Source organism: Medicago sativa, chromosome 2 (genome assembly GCF_051527215.1).
Source record: "Medicago sativa cultivar Bolivia chromosome 2, Bolivia_mono, whole genome shotgun sequence".
NCBI lineage: Eukaryota > Viridiplantae > Streptophyta > Magnoliopsida > Fabales > Fabaceae > Medicago > Medicago sativa.
Window position 1 is genome coordinate 79,409,552 of NC_140750.1, and position 21,681 is coordinate 79,431,232.

The 21,681-nt window shown below is 33.1% G+C and overlaps 3 protein-coding genes across 3 annotated transcripts; 2 read left to right on the forward strand and 1 right to left on the reverse strand.

The window, feature by feature from the left end:
• The first annotated feature begins 436 nt into the window (after positions 1-436).
• Positions 437-10,006, forward strand: BGAL17 (beta-galactosidase 17). The gene is made up of 19 exons (XM_085747143.1): positions 437-637; positions 1,448-1,549; positions 1,963-2,158; positions 2,796-2,884; positions 3,464-3,544; positions 4,172-4,266; positions 5,011-5,081; positions 5,343-5,433; positions 5,503-5,620; positions 5,702-5,797; positions 5,885-5,933; positions 7,299-7,486; positions 7,565-7,636; positions 7,766-7,915; positions 8,620-8,670; positions 8,747-8,918; positions 9,068-9,213; positions 9,338-9,403; positions 9,667-10,006. Exons 1-19 carry the CDS (start codon positions 485-487, stop codon positions 9,769-9,771), a joined length of 2,091 nt encoding a protein of 696 aa, XP_085603269.1. The 5' UTR covers positions 437-484; the 3' UTR covers positions 9,772-10,006.
• A 3,009-nt stretch (positions 10,007-13,015) lies between these two features.
• On the forward strand, positions 13,016-15,049 carry LOC146951175 (uncharacterized). Its single transcript, XM_085747145.1, has 2 exons — positions 13,016-13,972; positions 14,757-15,049. Exons 1-2 carry the CDS (start codon positions 13,121-13,123, stop codon positions 14,757-14,759), a joined length of 855 nt encoding a protein of 284 aa, XP_085603271.1. The 5' UTR covers positions 13,016-13,120; the 3' UTR covers positions 14,760-15,049.
• A 287-nt stretch (positions 15,050-15,336) lies between these two features.
• On the reverse strand, positions 15,337-17,185 carry LOC146951176 (Protein kinase superfamily protein). Its single transcript, XM_085747144.1, has one exon. It carries the CDS (start codon positions 17,038-17,040, stop codon positions 15,499-15,501), a length of 1,542 nt encoding a protein of 513 aa, XP_085603270.1. The 5' UTR covers positions 17,041-17,185; the 3' UTR covers positions 15,337-15,498.
• Positions 17,186-21,681: the final 4,496 nt, after the last annotated feature.

Sequence of the window (21,681 nt, forward strand, 5' to 3'; positions counted from 1 at the left end):
ATATGTAAAAAAAATTGTTTTTTGATGTTTTAATGTATTGAATACACAAATTTTAAGATAAGATGACACTTGTTAACGTTAAGAAGTTGTCCATAACAAGTGGCCCTTTATATCATGTAACCCATTAATTAATGTTTATAACCTGTCTATTACTATAGGAAAATGATATAGACATCCTTTATTGTCATACACCCTTGTACACCCCATGCATTAGGAAGAGAGAAGAGGAAAAGAAAGAGAAAGTGTGCTTGTGCGGGGTCCACATGACTATGTGTCAGATTTTTAAGCGGGTGTCAATAGGTATATTGCCACCTATGATTCCTCGTTACAATACTATGTTACCAATACCACTTACTACCATTTGTGTATGATTGTGTATTGAATATTACTTGACTTTTGGATATTATAACAACATTTTTCTTAGTTGGTGTGAATGATACTCCAACCAAAGAAGACCAACTCCGGAGCTTCCACACCACTGTCTATGGCGAAGAAGCGAATTTCCAAAGCTACCCTTTTCTTCATCTTCATCTCTTTCATTGCTTTTTGTGCCATTGTTCCTGTTTTCGCTCCACTTCCTTCTATATCATCTCGCCAGCATCATCATGTTCATGCCCATCATTCTCATTCCAAAAAAGTACATTCCTTTACTCTTTTCTCTCTCTCTCTTAGTTTCATTTTAGCTCTCTATTTGATATATCAACTATTTGTTTGTTAAACTGCTGATTCTGTAAAATTGATTATGATTAAAATTGAGTTGAAAGTAAAGTGATTTATATTTAGATACATTCTTGTTGAACAATAAGTTTGTTTGTAAAAATCTATTCTTGAATCAAAAGCTCCAATTTTTACTTCAAGCTTGAGAGGCAAAACTAATTATATTCAGCAACCAAACATGGCAAAATTAATTATACACCTCTAGAATCATTTCTGGCTCCTCCTAAAGTGAAATAAAAAATACACTATACTTCTTGGTCAATTGAAATAGATCAGAAAATTTGTTGGCCTTGTTGAATGAGTGATTTTGGGACTGTTACTGAAAATGTGTTTAACTTTTAGGCCTTGATTGGATAAACAGCTTAATTTGCAGCTTATAGCATGATAAGCACTTACATATAAGCTATTTCTATAACAAGAAAAAATAAAGTTAAATTGTTTCCGTTTAAGCTATAAGTTGTTTTCATATATGCTAACTTGGAGAGCTTATGAAAATAGGCTGAAAGCAGCTTATGAACATGTTAGAAGCTGGTTTCTTATGTTCTTTCAAACGGTTTAACAAGTGCTTATGCCAGTAGATAAGCCAATCCAAACAGGCCGCTAGCCGTTTTTATTGAAATTGAAATAAAAAAAGTTATTATTTAAAAATCGTGTTCCGATTTGAGATAGTTTGATCTGTAGTTTGTTTGATGTTTTTCATCTTAGCTTCTTCCGTGATTGTTTTAATCAGGTTAATAAGAAGTTTGAGATTGCAAATGATATGTTTTGGAAAGATGGTGAACCTTTTCGGATCATCGGTGGTGACTTGCATTATTTTCGAGTGCATCCTGAGGTATACATCTTGCTAACTTCTCTTAATTTAGTGGGATGAATTTTTAAAACTGTCCATAGTGCACATCATAATTGCATTGTAATCAATGGCAATACTATTGCTACACTTCCTCATTTTTAAACAGGTTTTGGTTCTTTTTATGTATTTCAAGTACATACCAACATTTTGTTTTGATGAGATATAAGTGAAATGCTAAAGGAGTTACTGGTTAGAATTCGGACATGATAGCTGTAATGTTAAAGCAAAAGCAGAACGACAAAGTGGACTTAGCTGTCATTTCATCTGGCATCTCTTGTAATCTTTCTCATAAGGAGACTGATGAATGAAGTCTGCCCCGTTATTCTTTGAGACATCATAAGCAATTTTTTTGAAATGTTTTCATATGGTGATATCATTTTCCTTCTAATTTGCAGTATTGGGAAGATAGATTGTTAAAAGCCAAGGCATTGGGCTTGAACACAATTCAGACATATGTTCCTTGGAATCTGCATGAACCAGCACCAGGAAAGCTCGTTTTTGAGGGTATTGCAAATATACAATCATTCCTCAACCTTTGTCACAAGCTCGATCTCCTTGTGATGGTTCGACCCGGACCATATATATGTGCAGGTTAGCTCTCCCATAACTTAAAATTTAATTGCCCACTTTACCACTGAGCTTTTAGTTTGTTTGGTAAAATATAATTTGCTGATTTTCATGTATGCCATGGCAGTGAATAATGTATGTTTTTGGTATGATCTTTCTTAGATCTGTATATTGAATAATGCTAGCAACACACACTTTTCAACACACTCTTTTATTGGTTAAAATTTATATTTTATAACAAGAAAGCAGTAACTTTTATCCTGCAAAGTCCTGTGAAGCCAGATTTCCTAAAGTTCATTTGGATGGTTGTACCTAAAGAATGATATTTCTAAATTTTCCCATGGAATTTTTCTATTCATTAGTATCTAACTAGAATTTGAGGAATACGATAGTTATATGAAATTTTATGGCTTCCCATTATCATCTTTCGGCATGATTTTTTTTTTAAATTTAAGAAGCAAAAGATCATTTGGCTTGCATATGGTGTGTGCACTAATTTTGACAGCTCAAGAATACAACCTTATATTTTGATATCCTATTTTCTCTTTTTTACGATTTACTTTATTTTCCCTTACAATTTCCATCTGCATTGGTGTTGATATTTTGTTAAAAATGATGATCAAGAATTCAAAATGATGACAGTTACAGTGATATATTTCAGAGTGGGACTGGGGTGGTATCCCAAGTTGGTTATTTTCCATGAACCCAACTCCAAAACCAAGATCATCTGATCCTGCTTTTCTTAAACTGGTATGCTTTCCTTATTATATCTTATGATAACGTTGATCTAGCTTGAAACCAACTTAGTAATTGCTAATCTTGTGGTCTTCTTTTAATGCGCCGCTGTCACAGATTAGTTAAATCATATTTTAGTTATGGGTTATGCTAACAAATGCCCTAAGGGCACTTACTTGTTAAGGAAACTAAAAGTAGGATGTTTGCATTGGATTCAACACTATTTTAACTTTTAAGAAGTCAAATTCATCACTTTTCACCATTTCCCAATGCAATATTACTATTTTTATCCTCTTAACCAATACCCTAAGAGCATTCTTTAGCATTTCCCTTTAGTTATTTACCCCAAAGGAAAAGGTGAACTTTGTTTGTGGCTTCACTGTAAGGATGTTTTGGTGTTTTACATGGATTAGGTTAAACAAACCCTTATAATTATTGTGCTGATTACTTTTTGTAAACAATGCTAGATTGTGTGTCTAAAAACTAGATATTCATTGAAACAGCTATCCGCTTGAAAACATCTGCATATGTCTTTCTCTGTGTTTTTACATTTCTATCATTGAGGTTTGTACTTATTATAGTTTGGTATTTCAGGTTGAAATATGGTGGGGCAACCTGCTTCCAAAATTTGTTCCTCTCCTATATGACAACGGAGGCCCTATAATAATGGTTCAGGTATGCTGTTTGTTTGTTGAATTGGTTGATTCTATCTGATTGATGGGCATTGTTATACTAGATGTTTGTGAAGCATAAAGTATGTCCTGTCAGTTCTGATTTCAGAAACAGAAAGTATATGTACTGATGTTGGAAAATAGGAGAGTTCCCATACTAAAATTATAGGGATTTGATGGAAAATGGAGAGTCATTCTGAATAACTAATATTTCATATGATGTGGCAGAGGCAAACCCTAATACCTATTACTAATAATCTAGGTCAATGACTAATGTTGTATGCAGAACTAGACTGGTACAAGGCCAGTGCATTAAGATTGCTATCATCATAAGACTCGAAAAAGTACAACAGGAGTTCTAGTATTCGAACATTTTTTCATTCTATTTGTTTCTCCAAAACTTGAATTATGTATATTTTGTTAACATTTAGTGGAAGGTAGTTTGTCTAAATACGAATACATTACCTATTGTTGTGATTTCCTAAATGCTGGAATTATGTAATGGTATAGGAATTCAAGTTTCCGTGTTTGAATACTTTTAAGATTTATGCAGTTCTTCTCTTTTGAATTTTAACCATTTATGTTATGTAAGGGAGATATAGATTGACACATATGACTTTGTTTGACACAGATTGAGAATGAGTATGGTTCTTATGGAGATGACAAATCATATCTCCATCACCTGATCACACTAGCTAGAGGTCATCTTGGGCAGGATGCCATTCTGTATGTGCTTTTATGTTTTTGAAGCCTATATCTCATGGTTATTTAACTGATGCATTCTGCTGTAATATGATGTAGATGTTATAATAGAAGACGGTAGTTAACATGCCCCCCTCTACTCCCCTCTTATCTATATGTACACTTTTATAGTGGCTTTTTTAAAGTTGATATTTTAAAATCCCACATCGGCTAGACATATGGTTAAGGTGTGTGTTAAGATCTCATATTTTCTAGTTAAATGGCCCAAGTATAAAGACTTGGGAAATCCTCCACCCAAGCTACCCCTTGTGGTTGAGTTATCCCTATTCGAAAAGCAGGGGGGCCTGCACCAATGGGCCAAGTAATAACAAACCACAAGTAGGAACTTGACATCGCATCTTAGCACAAAAAAGGAATTCGGTACATACAGAGTGTGATGCTTAGAACTTGACTTCATGTTTGTGGTTTGATATTACTTGGACCATTGGTACAAGCCCCCCTGCTTTTGGGGTCCCTCAAAACTTTCAACAAGAAAGATAAATCAGATAATGTTCACTGGTAACATTTTGTTTTAAGTATAATATATTGAATTTTTTAATGGGTACATTGGACTGAAAAAGTTGTCAACTTTTCAACCTCTACTTTACTGTACAAGTATACACCCAAAAATCTTAAATTTAAGCTGACAATGGAGATGTGCAATATTTATGGTGGTCAGAGGAAGATCTCCTTTCTTATTTTTTTTCTTTCTGTGTTTCCGGTTGTCAGATACACTACAGATGGAGGGTCCAGGGAAAATCTTGAGAAAGGAACTATTCGTGGAGATACTGTCTTTTCAGGTGAAATTCCAATTTTATAAGTGATGTTAATAAGGTCTTACAAAAATCTATTCTTCTCTAATCCTGATCTTTCTCTCCCTCCCTCCTTCCGAACATTAATATTTCGTTTCTCTTGTGGCTCATTTTGTTACATTTTGGGGCGTTGCGAATAAGTGAATTGACCTATTTTAACTGTAACAACATAATTCTGCATCAGTGTGCCATACCCATTGTTTTGACCATATTTGATTCTATAACCTAATACATATTCTCCTTTTGTAGCTGTTGACTTCACTACTGGTGATGATCCTTGGCCTATATTCAAGTTACAGAAGGAGTTCAATGCCCCAGGAAAATCACCACCTTTGTCGACGTAAGTTTATTTGTATGGACTATTATTTTTGTCTATTATTCTAAATACTAAGAGTGCTTATCTTATCAGCGAATTTTACACTGGGTGGCTTACACATTGGGGAGAGAGAAATGCCAAGACCGATGCTGATTCCACAGCAGCTGCTCTTGAAGAAATTTTGAGAAAAAATGGGTCTGCAGTCCTATATGTATGTCTCAACCTATGCCTTTGTACCGTTTGAAAACCGCATTATGATTGACCCTTTTGAATTGGGTCTTCTAATTTTCAGATGGCGCATGGTGGTTCAAACTTTGGATTTTATAATGGAGCAAATACCGGTGCAGATGAGGCTGACTATAAACCTGATCTCACTTCATATGATTATGTTGGGAATTCTTTAACTGATGTTTGCATCTTCTATTGTGAATTGTGGTATGCATGCACGTTACAAACTTGATTATTTCATATGCAGGATGCCCCGATCAGGGAAGCTGGTGACGTTGACAATTCAAAATTCAATGGTACATATTTTTTGTTTTTCATTTCGTTTTCGAACTATCAATACTCCACTTTTTAGTTTGTTGGTTATATTTTTTTTATAATCTTCCCTTTTTCTTGTGAGTACTTGCTTATCCTTACCCCAAAACATGTTTTCATGATATTGCAAACCATATTTAGTAATTGAGTCAGATAGATAATCGAAGCCTGAGCTGGATTTCTATTTCTGAATCCTCTTCACCCGAGGGCATTCCATTGATATGGATGTCATCTTCTAAGAAAGGGATTTTAAAATTTTACCCAAGTGAAATCTGTCATAAGAGTTACATAGTAATCATGATCTACTCTCTATCTGTTACATCATACTAGGGTCCCACAAGACCTTGAACCACTAATATTTAGTTCAACTTGAGTTGCAAACTTTTTACAGGATACCGGCACCATGATTGCAAAAAATTTGCAAATGTTATGTGCATGGGTTACTGATCAATAAAGGTGGATATTACACTAGGAAGAAGGGGCAGTACAGATAACTAGAAAAGGGTCTAGTTGAGACAAATAGGAAGGCCCCCAAGAAGGAGGGGCGTGTTTGGAGTCGTTCACAATGAACACATTTCTCATTTGTAGAAGGGAATATTGCCATGGCAGAGCTTGCTTTGACTTTGAGCCTCTGACGTCTCTGAGTAATAAAGCATTCTGTTCTCTTTCTTTTCATCGTACAAATTCTTTAGCTTAGGACCTATTAGCATGTAATGAATACAAAACATGTAGAAGCTGCATGTGTAATGTGTTGAGAAAAAAGAAAATGTTGTCACGATTATAGACAATTTTAATGACTTTTAGTTTAGGGTCTCAATCGTAGTTCTAAATACTTCTGTTAAGATCTCTGTTATTAGGCCGCTGGCATTTGTCCACGCATCAGATGACAAGTCCTACGCGTGAGGGATGTGTTGATATCTCACATCAATTAGAGATATGTCTAAATTAGTCCTTATAACTTAGTATTTGGACTTCAGCGCTTACTCAACCCCAAAAGCTATCCCCTAGTGTAAGAATTTCCCCTTCTTATAACCACTATTCAAGCCATATCACTTTCCAATATGAGTTTCAAGACTCTCAACACCCCCCTAACACTTGGTCCTGGGCATTTGGGGCATGAAGTTTGAAGGACTGAACTTGATCTATACTCTATAATGTTTAATACTTTAACCACTTTGTGCCGGCATATAAAATGATAAGTTCAATTGTAAATTAGTTACTGCTGAATATCTTATATTGGCCCAAACTAATATTATTTTTCCTCCCGTCTTTTTATTCAATTATTTGTTAAATTTTGTAATTAAACTATGATCATACAAGCAAATTTAACCGTGTTTAATATGTTTCAGCAATTCGGAGGGTTATATCCCGATATAGCTCTGCACCTCTTCCATCTATTCCCTCTTATAATGAAAAGACAACATATGGACCAATCCACTTACAAAGACGGTCTTCTTTATTTGATATGTTTGATTTCACCAATTCCTCCAACACTTTTAAATCAGAAAATCCAATGTCAATGGAGAATGTGGGCCAGGTATGTTATTTTTGTTCATGATAGTGCAAGCCCCCTAACTGGTATATTATTGAAGCTTGATGCATGTGTGTTCCTCAGTTTTTTGGTTTCTTATTGTATGTCACTGAATACGAAGCAAGGAGAGGGGGAAGAATCTTGTCCATACCAAAGGTGCTATTTGAATACTTTCATTAATTCTCATTGTTTTTTTAGTTGTTTTCATCGTGTTTCGGTTATCCAAAAGTCTTGTATATCTAGAAGAATATAGCTTTTCTAAATATTAGACTTGTGAATGTGCAGGTGCATGATAGAGCTCAAGTATTCATCTCATGTTTTTCCAAAGGAAGGGGTACAAGACCAACTTATGTTGGTACTGTGGAAAGATGGTTGAATAAAAAACTCAGCTTCCCTGAATATCAATGCCATTCTAAGATCAACTTATATATTTTGGTATATACCTGTTTTTTATTTTTCTATTTTTTATGTATTCTTATTTCTTTTTGTACAAAGAAAAATATTTTGGAGGGTTGAGTTGAGCACTTGAGCTGAAATTTCAAGGTATAAAGCAAGTATTATTTTTTCAACATTTTCACTAGGTGGAAGTGCATAATCTTATCCCCTTGCCTTTCATTGTGGGGATAAGGTAGTACAGGGAATTCCAACAACTATTTGCTTTTTTTACTTTAGTTTCATCGATGCTTAGAGAACTATAACTCTTGTTATTTTTCATTACTTGAAGAATGTAAGATAAATAAATAAAGATATATTTATTTGTATTTTTCTATTTGTGAAGTAAATCCCAAATCATGCAAATTAAATATTGTGCCTAATAGCATAGTTAGTATCAGGAGTTGTGAATTTCTTTAAAAAAGAAGTATCAGGAGTTGTGAAGCTGGATCAATTTATATCGTTCGTGTAAATGTTATCATTAAATAACTCATGAATTTTGTTATATAGTTGGTTAGCTATGACTATGTAGGCTATATATATATATATATATATATATATATATATATATATATATATATATATATATATATATATATATATATATATATAAAGATGGCACTGATAAACTAAGAGTTTTCTTCTGCTTTTAATATTTCTTATTTCATGGGATACTGAATGTTTTCTATTCTTCCCACCTTATGTAGGTTGAAAACATGGGTCGTGTAAATTATGGGCCTTTCATCTTCGATAGGAAGGTAAAAGTCATGGTTATGATGATGCTCTTCTAAAAGTTTGATTGTGGTTGGTTGATCTTTGTCGCAACTTCTACAGGGCATTCTGTCTTCTGTTTATCTGGATGGGAATAGAGTACAAGGGTGGAAAATGTTCCCTATTCCTCTGCACAATCTAAACGAAGTGGCAAATTACAATCACATAAGGCAAGCTGCATATTCTGCATTCGGTGAAATACCAACCTCCAGGAAAAGGTTGATGAATAAAGCTGGTATGTGCCAAATTACATATGGAAAGAAAAACATGATACCTTTTCCTATAACTTCTCTTTTGTATGTCATTATGCTCAATCATCGTTTCATTGGACTTTATAATGATGATGATACCAATCTGTGATCAAAGTATTTCTTTCTTTTGCAGAAAATACCTCAAAAGAACCTGCTTTTTTTTCTGGACACTTCTTAATTGATAAAACAAGTCAGGTCAAGGATACATTTTTGTCATTAAAAAATTGGGGGAAAGGCGTTGTGTTTGTTAATGACTTCAATCTAGGAAGATATTGGCCGGTAAAATGCTATCTTATTCCTATTGAATAAATTATTTTTGCGATTGTTACATAATTTAATTTAATACTCAGTTATCTATATGGATTTTTTTTCCTTCAAATATTAATTTCCGTCTCTTTAATAGTTGAGAGGACCACAGTGCAACCTCTACGTTCCTGCTCCAGTCCTTAAGCAAGGAGATAATTTTGTGGTATGACATGGCAATAACTATTATTTATGTATCTATCTCTAGCATTTATTATTGTATATATAATGTGAATTTATCTATCTTAAGTCATCATCGGTTAACATAAGTGTTACTTCAACTTCAAGGAAGATTCTAATTCTATACCTTTGCTTCTAGTTGTCATTTAGTAATTTGATTTGAGTTTTGGTGAGTTAACTTGAATTTTCTGAACGAATCGTATCGCTTAGAATCACAACTTGATTGCACCTTTGTAAACCAATGTGCAGGTAATACTCGAGTTGGAATCTCCAGATCCCAATCTTGTGGTGCACACAGTTGGTGAGCCAGACTTCACATGTGGCTTTAGTGGGATGAAGATCCATCAGTTGTAATATGATGTCAAAAAAATGTGCTTGACTTTTGAAAACATGGAGAGAAGATGTAGGTTTAGAGTTTACCCGTACGGTTATTGTTACGAACCCAGTTACAATCATTGTTGTTATGTTTGTAAGGTGACACGTGAAGCAAAATTTCATGAGATTCAATTGTTTTTTTATCAGGCTTACCAAAGATTGTGGTGTGTATGTCATAAATTAATATTTAGCAGTTGTTAATAACTTTCTATTACGACAATGTCTATAACCAAAGGATCCATCACGAGCTGACCTCTTCCTGCTATGGATTTTTCTCTTCCGACAACTATTCTTGTGTGACAACAATTGAATGGATTCAGGGTCTCGTTTAATGAAGAGATCGATTATTTCGAACAACGAGCAATGACATCTTAATGGAAGCATTCTTATGCCGGATCAGTTTGATACATGAAAAACGCGCGTGAAAAACATGAACAATCTAGTTCGTCCATGGCAAGAATTGCATTCTTTTAAAGTATTTCACTCTATTTCGGATTATTATGCCGTGTTGAAAGTTCTTTGTAAATATTATCTCTATCCAAAAATATAAGCAAAAATAAGTAAACATAAGTTATGTATTTGATACAAATTTTGAACCAAATACATTAACTTTTGTTGACCAATTTTTACATATATTTTGAGACAGAGGAGTAATTGGAAAATTGTAGACCTATCAAGGATTGTACTGTGAAGTGCACATGTGTTATTATTAGGAGAGTGAAAAATTACAAGGAACATGGTATGCAATCGGTTTTTAGGTGGATTAGGGGTCTAATTTGTTCCTTGCTTATGTGTGTGACAGTAATCTATTCTATAGCAAATCAATGTGATCTATCAGCTTTTGCCCCTTTCAACAAAGGTTCTTGCTAAAAAGAGCCCTAATGACTAATGACATAAATATTCTAAATTAAGAATTTGTTTATTGAAAACTTACTATTTAAAGTTATTAAATAATGTTTTAAAGAGACTCGTTAGCATTTCCCTCCCAAAGTGATATAGCTACTAGCTAGAGGAATTACTATAACAAGGACGAAAGGAGCTTCTAGGAAAAGTGTATATTAGGGAATACATAATTATAATTTTGAAATGAGTTGAGTTTTTATTGTTTGGAGTCTTTGGAGCACTTACTTATCGTAGTCCAACTTCTGATTATTGAATGAAGATTTAGATTCTCCATTAATTTAATTTGGTAACGTGTAAGCACTTTAATATCTCTTTATTTCTTATGGATTGTTTGGTTAGGTATCAGTCTTCATTTTCTACCTTAATCGCACCACCATTTTGAGATTTTCCACTATAGTACTGTATTAGAACATCAAAATTACCTAGTTCTATAATTGGTACATTGTTAATGTATAAAAATGGAATAGTAGTTCTAATTATAGAGTACCTGCATTAGGATGATGTTTGGGGATTTGCTAGTTAGAAAATTTAAAAATAGCTATGAAGTCCAATTTTTGACAGAAAGTTTTGTAGCTAATTTTTTTTACTCAATGTTTTGGAGCTAATGAACAGACTGTATGTCATAAAAAAAAAATAACAACAAGTATTATGCTTGAATATGATAAATATACATCACACCTCATAAATGTTAAAGGGCAAATTTGTAACACATGAATGTTCAATTAAAATACATAGCTAATTTTTTAGTTAATTACATAGTGTAGATTTATATTTAAATTTAAATATATGAAAAAGAATCGAGTTAAGAAAAGTAAATTTGTCCATAGTAGTTTGGCTAAAATATTCCAAAGGTCCCTGCAAATATACCTCGTTTATCTTTTGGTCCTTATAAAAAAAAATTGAATTCCGTCATGCAAAATTTTTGTTTTTTAAAATAGCCCCTAGGCAGGGACCTTTGAAATATTTTAGCCTAGTAGTTTAGTTTTGGGTTGTCTTTACATTTGCATAATGGTATAAATTCTAATTTAAGTTCAAAGACTTGAAGAAAAAAAAAAGGTTCAATGTATGAGAGATTTTTTATTTTTTTTAATAATTCAATGTATGAGAGATGAAAGTATAAACAAGTTAGTATTTTTGTTTTACTCAACAAATTAATAGTTGAAGCTAGAATTAGAAAGCAAAGCTAGGTGAAGCAAATTGTACTCGAAACAGATTATCTTGTTTTGTTTATTCAAACGACAAAAGGAATTAATTAATATAGTACTAGTAGTTATATTTAGCTTTTGAGATTGACTTTCAAAACTGAATTGAGTTAGATCAGCAAACGACCAATTCAGAAAATTCCACATCATGGCATTCCTGAATCCTGATCTCCCTTTGCCCCTCAACATGTATATGTATATCTTCTTTTTTTTGTTTTACTAAATGTATATGTATATCATGAATCTTTAGAGATTGGGCAATAAGAAAATGGTCCCATTAAATGACAACATATATAGTAGTACTTTGTATAGTTTTGAACACTTTATTCAAAAACAATATATACTTTTGAACATATTTTTAGTGCCGATCCAAGGTAACACTACCAAAGCTCATATATATAATTGAGGGGCATGTTCAACAATCTTCATAAAACTCTAGCTTTAGGCCTACCAATAAAAAATATTTTTCATTAAATTTTATAAGTAGAAAGGTCCCGTAAGCAAACAAAAAGGAAGATTACTCTATATAGTTGCTCAAGTTTAAAAATAGATCGATCGGAAGATTGCTTCCAATGAAAAAAAAAAATCGATCATTTCTTACAATAGGTTTGTGTCATTGTAAGATACGTTTCGATAAATTAAGAGACTTTTTAAGCAAATATGTTGGGCTATAAAGCAATTCCAAAGAGTCACATATGTTTTTTTTTTAAGAACAAAGAGTCACATATGTTGAAACTTGCTTTGGATTTCATTTATTATTGATTATTAATGGGCTGACCCGACTATTTTGAACAATAATATACTAGATTTTTTTTTTAAGGAACAATATATACTAGATAGATATGCAGCTAAATTAGTTGTTCAATATTCAAAAAAATAAATCAATAGTTAATATTTTTTTATGTAATAAATCAATAATTAATTAATCCTTGTCAAAAATAAATAATCAATGTATATCTCATTCTTATGGGATCCAAAAATAGCGTTGAACAAAACAGAATCGGTTAAGGCTATTTATGTGTTACCTAGCTGTCTCTCAATCTCTTTCTTATGAATCATTATTTTTTAATTATTTTATTAATTTCTTAAAATTACATCTTGAAATATAATATAGGAGCAAATAATAGAAGAGCCAGAAAAAGCAGCAGAAAATTTGCAGGGTGCATAGGCAGCGGAGACGCTTAGCTTATTATAAAATTTAGGGTTTGGTTTTTCCATGAAGCATGAACAACAACAACAACAACATCATCTCACGAAACGGCAACGGAACAACACAAGCTTGTGCTGCATGTAAATATCAACGTAGGAAGTGTGGTACATCCTGCATTCTCGCACCATATTTTCCTCACGATCGTCAAAAACAATTCTTAAACGCTCATAAATTGTTTGGTGTTGGTAAAATCACCAACATGATCAAGAATGTTCCACCTCATCTTAGAGATCATACTATGAGTTCTATTATTTTTCAATCTGATATGCGTGCTATGGATCCTGTTGGTGGTTGTTATCGATTCATTCAACAGCTTCAATCTCAATATGAATTTTATCAAGCTGAGCTTCATCTTACACGTCAACAAATTGCTATTTGTAAAGCTTCACAATCACAACATCAACAACAACAACTTGCTGCTGCTGCTGTTAATCATCATCATTATAATGACATGCAGGTCATTAATCATAATAATAACGATGATGATGGTCATAACGATGCTGCTTTGAATATTATTAATCATTTTAATCAGCATCATTTTGTTGATGACCAATTGAATATGAACATGTTGCCTCAACAACCTCAACAACTGCAACTGCTGCAGCAGCAATATGTTGTTGATGATGTCGGTATTAACCCTAATTATGTTCCTTTACAAGAGGATTTTAATACATGGGCGAACAATATTAATACACCGCTGTCGCCGTTGACATTGGAGGGTAACAATAAGGAGGAAGACGGTGAACAAGATCAAGAACGTGTTGGTGATGATCAAGGAAGTGATCAGAAACCCGTTTTTGACCTAATCAATGAAATGAATTCTTTGGATACCAACAGCAGAAGTAGTATTGATCCGGGGCACCAGGTTTGTTATTTAGTTGTGATCTATTTTATTTTATTTTATTTTATTTTATGTTTTCCCAATTTTGTTTTGTTAATTTGAGTTTCTTTCGATAAATTAATCACTTTGATCCTACCAAGTACGGACATTCTTCCGATTAGGGTGTCCTGGGTGTCTGACACCTGTCGTGTCCAACACCGATACCTATAATTACACTGAATTATATGGTTTTATCAAATTATTAGCGGTGTCGGATGTGTGTCGGTGTCCGTTTATGAAGACAAGTTTGTTGTTGATTTGTTAATTTGTTTGTTAGCTTGCTTCGTTTTAATCTAGGGTTTCTTGAGATTTTTTGGATTTATAATCTAGTGCATTTCATGTATGATTATGATACTATGTTTGGATATAACATGTCATGAATGAAATCCATTAATAGAAGTTATACCTTTTAAAACTAGAAAGTTTTTATGGTGGAACTAATTAGCAGATCCATCTCACACCTTGGAAGAAAAAGAGAGTATTGAATGACATAAAATGCATTAATTCTATGATAGTACTACTTCTTAATTTTACATTTAATTGTCTTTTATGTCATGCAAATAATGGAATCTAACATAATTACTCTAATTGTCCATATCCACAAATAAAACCATTCACAACTCTAGTTTTAGGATTCTGTACCTCTGCTAGTATCCCCTCAAAAACACAGATTTAACCAACCCTTCAATTAAAAATGCAAATATCCCAAGATAGTTTTTTTTCCATTAATTTTAACATTTTCTGATATGATATTCTACCAAATATGCAGTGATGATGATGATGATGATGATGAAGGGGTCTTGTGAATAAGATAGGCAAGGCAGTAATAAAAGAATAGGCAGAGGACTGCATTGATTGGAAAGGTGTAGCAGCTTTGTTTATTCTTTCAAATTAGCTTAAGATTGCAGAATTTTTCTTGCTGGTTTTTCTAGTTGTTAATTAGACTTAGATCAGTATTGGCACTAGATGTGTCCAAACTTTAGACTAGTATTTTTCTTTTGTAAGACATAGATTTCAGAATTTTTCTTGCTCTTTCCTATTGCATCTACGTTATTGATTGGAGTTTTTTTTTTGCAGCTTCAACAATGTTCATTTCCGATTTTTCTTTTCTCTATTAAAATAAAACTCTGCCATCTAGTATTTTAGAAGTTCATATTGAACATGTGATCTGGATTTCCTGTTGTCGCGTGCTACAGATGCAACGGTCTTTGTAGGACCGTTGGATCTAAATTTATTAAAATTGCCGCGACGGCCTCTATAGGACCCGTTTGATCTAAATTTATTAGTAATATTTAGATCCAACTATCTTATAATCCGTTGCAATGTGCAACGGTTATAGAGAATCTGAATTCCGTAACACGAGCTTAAATTCTCTATGATTGTTGCACATATCTCGTAGAGTATCTAAATTTAAGAAATACAACATATACATAATCTATTGTACACAACTTACAAAACATTACAAATAGGGGTTTATTCAGAGACATTATGTAGAAACACATATTATCAAGTTAACTAGTAGGACTATTAGCAGCAGAGGAAATTAGGTGAAGGTTGATATTCTCCAGCTGCAAGTTCTTCTTCCTCTCATTTTCCAATTCTGTCTTCAGCTTAGAGATCTCCTGCACCATTTTCTCATCACTATCAGCCACATGAATCTCCTCTCCACCAATTAGATTCATCAGAAACTTGACTTGTCCCAACTCTTGTTCCAAGCTCTCTTTCAAAACATTCAGCGTTGTCAACGTAGCATCGCGGTTCTTCACAACACCACCAACATTTTCATGATCAACTACATCAGAAGCATTGGTCTTTGGCTCCATCACAATCCCTGATGCAGCAACAGCATCCTCTTGGATCACCTTTTCTTCTTCAAACCGAACTTGTTTCACAACTTCATCTTCTCTGCTTTGATCCTTTGGGAATACAGGCACAAGTTCCAATCCATCTTCATTGAAATTCCAGCCACTGATTCTTCTCTGTTTCACATTTTTCACTGACTCCTCATCATCGTCGTCGTCACCATCCTTGCACTTTGAATCTGGATCCATTATAGCTTTGATCTCTTTATACCTTTTTTCAACACTAGGCAGTCCATTCAACACATTCTTCACCAAAATCTCTGATCCCTTGCAGTTTTTAAAGAATGAATGCTTAAGCAACTTCTCAGCAGAGGGTCTTTTTGTAGGATCTTGATTCAAACATAAAGCAACCATATCCTTAAAAGCCTTAGAGAATTTGTTACTACCACCATGACCCTTATAACTATGTTTATCAAAATCAGAAAACTTAAACCTCTTTGTAATATTTATCATCAATGACTTAGAAGGAGGAAGATGAGAAAGTGGTGGTTTTCCATGTGCTAACTCCAAAGCTGTTATCCCAAAAGACCAGATATCAGCTTTGAAACTGTAACCATTATGAGAGTGAATAACCTCAGGAGCCATCCAATAAGGCGTTCCAGCAAAATCAGTAAATATATGAGAAGAAGAAGAATTTGAAGACGAAGATGAATAAGAAGAACATGTTCCTACAGAGTTATTTGATTCATAAATGGAAGCAGAAACACCAAAATCTGCAAGTTTAACCAGCCCATTTGAGTCAACAAGGATGTTACCAGATTTGATATCTCTATGAAGGTGTCCTTGTCCATGAAGGTAAGAAAGAGCATTGAGAGTGTCTTTGAGAATAACAGCTATGGATTGTTCTGTTAAACCGTTTTGGAATGAATGAGAGATTATGGATTGTAATGAACCACCAGCCATGAATGGCATAACCACCCAAAGACGGTTGTCAACTGTGAAAGAACAGTGAGCTTTGAGGATGTTGGGGTGGGAAAGAAGTGATAATGTCTTTGCTTCACGTCTAACATCGTCAAGGTCGGGGCGTGAACGATCCAAGTCTATGGATTTAATAGCTACTGGTGTGGAGTTTATAGGGATGCAGATTGCTTTGTAGACGACGGCGCTGTTACCGGCGCCAATCTCGTCGACGATTTTATAGGAGGAAGAGTCTAATGGATATTGCACTCTTTCTGCTATGTTGGTAGCCATGGAAATATTGGAAGTTGAGATATAAGAGTGTGTGTGTGTTAGAGGTTGAAAATGGTTGTTTGAAAATATATAAGATGAATGAATTGCATGGATTGGTGATGGATGGATGGATGGAGAAATTAATTGATAAAGAGAGTGGTAGGTTGAGTTTGAGCAGTTTTCTTGTGAAGGTTGATGAAAAAAGAAGAAAATATCATTAAGCAGAGGTGATTTATTTCTCATTTGATCATGATCTATCAGTGGCTGTGAAACCATGCATGTGAATCCAAAAATGATGTATAACTATAGTAATTAATAAATGGAAAATTATGGGTTGACACCCTTTTTTTCCATACCACTCGTATACCCTCTAAATGACATTTTTTATTCATATTTCTCTTCCCTTTTACCAATTCATTTCTCTCTCATCCACTAAACAAATGTCAAATAAGGGTGTACAATGGAGGGTTGCCACATAGGGTAGTCAATGTATCATTACTCGTTGTTACCATATCATAGCCATCAGATCGAAATTGAATGGTCCTAATTTATATTTTATATTTCTATGTGAATGTGTGGCCTAATCTCCTATAATTTATGCATATGTTTGCATAACAAAATTCTTGTTTGGTCTAGTTTGATTTTTATTTTATTTATTTATTTTAGTTGGAGACTTTGGAGGCATTCACAAACTCAATTTTTGCCTTCAAAATAGTACTTCAAAGGAGCTGTAGTTTTTTTTTTTCATAAAAAAAAGAAACTACTGGAATATAAAATTCAAGCTGCGTCTATTTTAGGGAGATACAAGAGATCATTCGGGAGACAACATAGTAAAGCAACTTAGTATTTGAAGAAACTTTAAACTTGGCCATAAAATCTGAGTAATGATTGTTGTCTCTAAGAGTATGGTAAATAGTGATATTGTTCTCCTCAATCAAATCTTTCACTTCTTGAATCAAGACTGTGTAGACATGAAACTTCATTGTTGAACCTTTGAGGAGGTTGGTACAATGCAAAGAGTCGGAGTAGTAAACAACCTCGATTATATCTAAATTTTTAGCCAAAATTAGACATTGATAGATAGCATAAAACTCAATTATTTATGTCGTTTGAAAATATACTAGTGGCTATTTTGTTTTATTTTTTAAATGACATGTAAAATGGGAAAAGAATCAAATACCCTTTTCAAGTACACATTCATTATTTGATTTGGTGGATTTTAGGATTAAGTCTCTTACCGTTAGACCATAAAAATAATACAGTTGGATTTGATCCATGGACAAAATTTAATGAGATTAAAAGTGAAAACTTTTTGAAAATGATAATATATTTTTTGAGAATTTTAATTTGAAACAAAAATCGAATAATCCTTTCTTTCTTCTTCTCCTTTGTTGAAGCAACACAACTACGCAATATGGGTTGAACATTCAACTTACTCCATCACAAAGTCCAATCTACATAACGCGATTTCGACATCCGGACATGACAATGGGGTAGGGTGGGGACAAGTTTTACCTTCTATGTCTCCACACCCTGCTCCCTAATACTTATCTGTTACCCTACCCATACTCAACGGGGACGAGAAATTGAATCACATCCCCGTCTTTGACAGGTTTGGGTATCCCCATCCCATCCCTGCAGTGGATAATTTTTATTAACAAAAAAAGAAGTATTTTTCAGCCTCGGGCTCAATGTTTTGATGCATTATCCAGCATAGAGATGATGACGATCGATGACTATGGTGATGGAGAAGAGAGAGAGAGAGAGAGAGAGAGAGAGAGAGAGAGAGAGAGAGAGAGAGAGAGAGAGAGAGAGAGAGAGAGAGAGAGAGAGAGAGAGACCAAGGGGGTGAGATATGAAAGGAGAAGAATGAGAACTTAGAGAAATGAGTGTCGTCTGAAAGACCGAGACTTTGATTATGTGAGTGAAATGATTTAGAGCTTGAGTTTCTATTTATATAAAAGGGATAATAAATTACTTTAGTTTTTTACATTCATGACAGGTTTGGGTATGGGTTTGGGGTGAATACTTATATCCCCATTACCCGTCCCATACCCGTGTTTTGAAATCGGGGAAAACTCAAACCCAATCGAAGCGGGAAAAACCCGTCATTTGGGTTTGGTTCGAACGGGTGCCCACATGTATGAGCTTTGTTTTCATGTCCATCGACATCGTTCATAGATATTGCGGGTCGGCATACCACCAGGTTGCATGCATTGGTTCGTTGTTGCTGCAAGGGTTGGTCCTTGCTCGATTCTAGTGGTACGGCTCTTATTTTGGATCAAAACAAAGTTAATTATGGGTTCAACTTTCATAATTAATAAATCCTCACATCGTGTCGTGATGGAAAATAACACAAATACGCTTGCAATTGTATAATTTTCTCAATTTACGAAATAAGAGTGTATTTGGATTGATGAATGTTTTTGGATAATGTAGTTTTTTTTAAGGAATTCAAATTCTTTTAGATAATTCTACTGTTTGGATGACATATAATTTGGAGAATTTTAAAATAGAGAAAATTTATGAAGTATTTTATTCACGTTAAATTTAGAGAATTTCAAATGTCACATGAAAGCTAGGAATGTCAAATTTCTTTATTCTTACAATTTTTTTTCAAATTTTGGTCCTCATATTTTTCAAATTGAGCCCAATAAATTTTCTAATGATTGCAAATTGACCCCTAAAAATTAAAAAATTACAAAGTGCTCCTATTTTTTAAATTTGCAAATTGACCCCTAGTTTTCATTTTTCAATGTTGACCCAAAAATTATAACAATGAATTATTTATTACTCTATCCAAACCAAAAAAAAAAATGAAGGCAATTAAATTGAATTATTTGAATTGTTTAGAATTTTAATTTCTCTAAAATTTTCAATTAACTCATCCAAACACACTATAAAAAAAGAATGGAGGTTGGGGATATTTTATCCTACGCATTTGATCCTAATTGGAGGTTCAAGATGATGGATAAAGAAAGTTTTTGATTGTGTGTGGTGAAGTGTAAATGTTTCCATTTTTATTTATGTTAGATCTCAATCATTCATTAAATCCTGCGGTATTATTTTTCGTTGTTCATCAGTCGGTGAGAGACTTAATTGGGTACCCTAGAAATTCGAATACCTTGTTTGTTTTTCTAGTTTAACTCATATTCAATTAAAATTTGAGTTCCATTTTTCTGCAATAGTTCACGGGACTCCTTTCCGGGTATATGATTTTCGAAAAACTTTACCCTGCACCCCTATATACTTATATCTTTATCTCTATAAATCATAAAAAAAGAAAAATCAATTTCACCCCTTTTATCATTTGATTTCACTAAAAAAAAAAAAAGAATTGAAAAAGTTACTTAAACTAAGTTTTGTGGTTTACAATTCCTTTTTTTTTTTTTGGGTATGGTTTGCGATTCTTGTTATCTCTATTCTCGTGACTTTGAGTAGTGTTATTTGAACAACCAAATGAGACAACTTATGTGACAACTTCTTTTTTCTCTCTTTTCATTGATCAAAAATAATGGAGAGAGAAAAAGGAAGAAAGAGAATAAGAGTATAATGTGAGTATGAGAGAGAAAGTTGTCAAAAAGTTGTTAGAAAGTGGTTGTACAAATATCATTTCTCTTTTTATTTTCTCACAATCTCTTCATCTTAGGGTGTGTTTGGTAAAAAGAAGCTATAAGCTAGCTGATAGCTGAAAAGCTAGCTGGTAGCTGATGACTGATAGCTGATAGCTGAAAAGTTAACTTATTAAAATAAAAAGTGTTTGGTAAAATTAGTTGTTCAAGTGGCTGATAAATATAAAATGACGTAAAAGGACAATCTTTTTTTATAAATCATATACACAATTTTTATTAATTAATGTATTTCTTTTTAAATGTTTTAATTTATTTCAAAATATTTTCATCTCCCAAATGATAAATGTATTTATGAATTCAATTGACATTTTTTATTTAACAATTTTCTTTTTACAAATTTTAGTTAACTACAGTTTCGTCCTATTGATTATATATGCTATGTAAAATTATATATTATATGAATCATGAAAAAAAGAAAAAAGGGCAGTGGCCAATCTACAAATTAAGAGCAAGTCACAAAAAATATGGAGCAAGAAAAAGTATAAATAATGTGAGCAGTACAGAATAACGTGTTAACAAAATATAAAACGTGGGTAGTTATTAATTATGAATATGGGTAGTTGTTCTATTAAAAAATAATTAATTTAAATTAACAAGGTTAAAATTGGAAGAAAATATAAAAAGCTACAAGCTACACGCTCAAAAGCTACTTGAAATAGCTTTTCAAAAAACGCTATAAGCTAGTGGGAAAAGCTTTTTACCAAACACGTCTTATTCTATCAAAACAAGCTTATAAGCTAGTCCATCAAGCTATAAGCTAGCTTATTTGTGTTACCAAACACAGCCTTAATGAAACAAGATGGAAAATTTAATATTTCATAAACCAGAATATTTTTCTAAAGATTTTCAAAAATTGTTGTTCAAGATGAGAAATTAAATTCAAGAGTTAAAAAAGTTTTTGGTCTCTATTAAATTTTTAAATTTTGCTTATAAGTTAATTTTGTAACCCTTAGTTTAATATTATATAAACATTGCATGGATTATTCATAAATAAATGCATAAGAAAACAAGTGGGGTACATTTTGTACAA

Excerpts from the sequence above, each read along its gene's own strand:
- LOC146951176 (XM_085747144.1), bottom strand. The coding sequence starts at position 17,040 with ATGGCTACCAACATAGCAGAAAGAGTGCAATATCCATTAGACTCTTCC.
- BGAL17 (XM_085747143.1), top strand. The coding sequence starts at position 485 with ATGGCGAAGAAGCGAATTTCCAAAGCTACCCTTTTCTTCATCTTCATC. Across the intron at positions 5,798-5,884 it reads ATCTCACTTCATATGATTAT|GATGCCCCGATCAGGGAAGC; the intron begins GTTGGGAATTCT and ends TTTCATATGCAG. Across the intron at positions 8,671-8,746 it reads CTTTCATCTTCGATAGGAAG|GGCATTCTGTCTTCTGTTTA; the intron begins GTAAAAGTCATG and ends CAACTTCTACAG.
- LOC146951175 (XM_085747145.1), top strand. The coding sequence starts at position 13,121 with ATGAACAACAACAACAACAACATCATCTCACGAAACGGCAACGGAACA.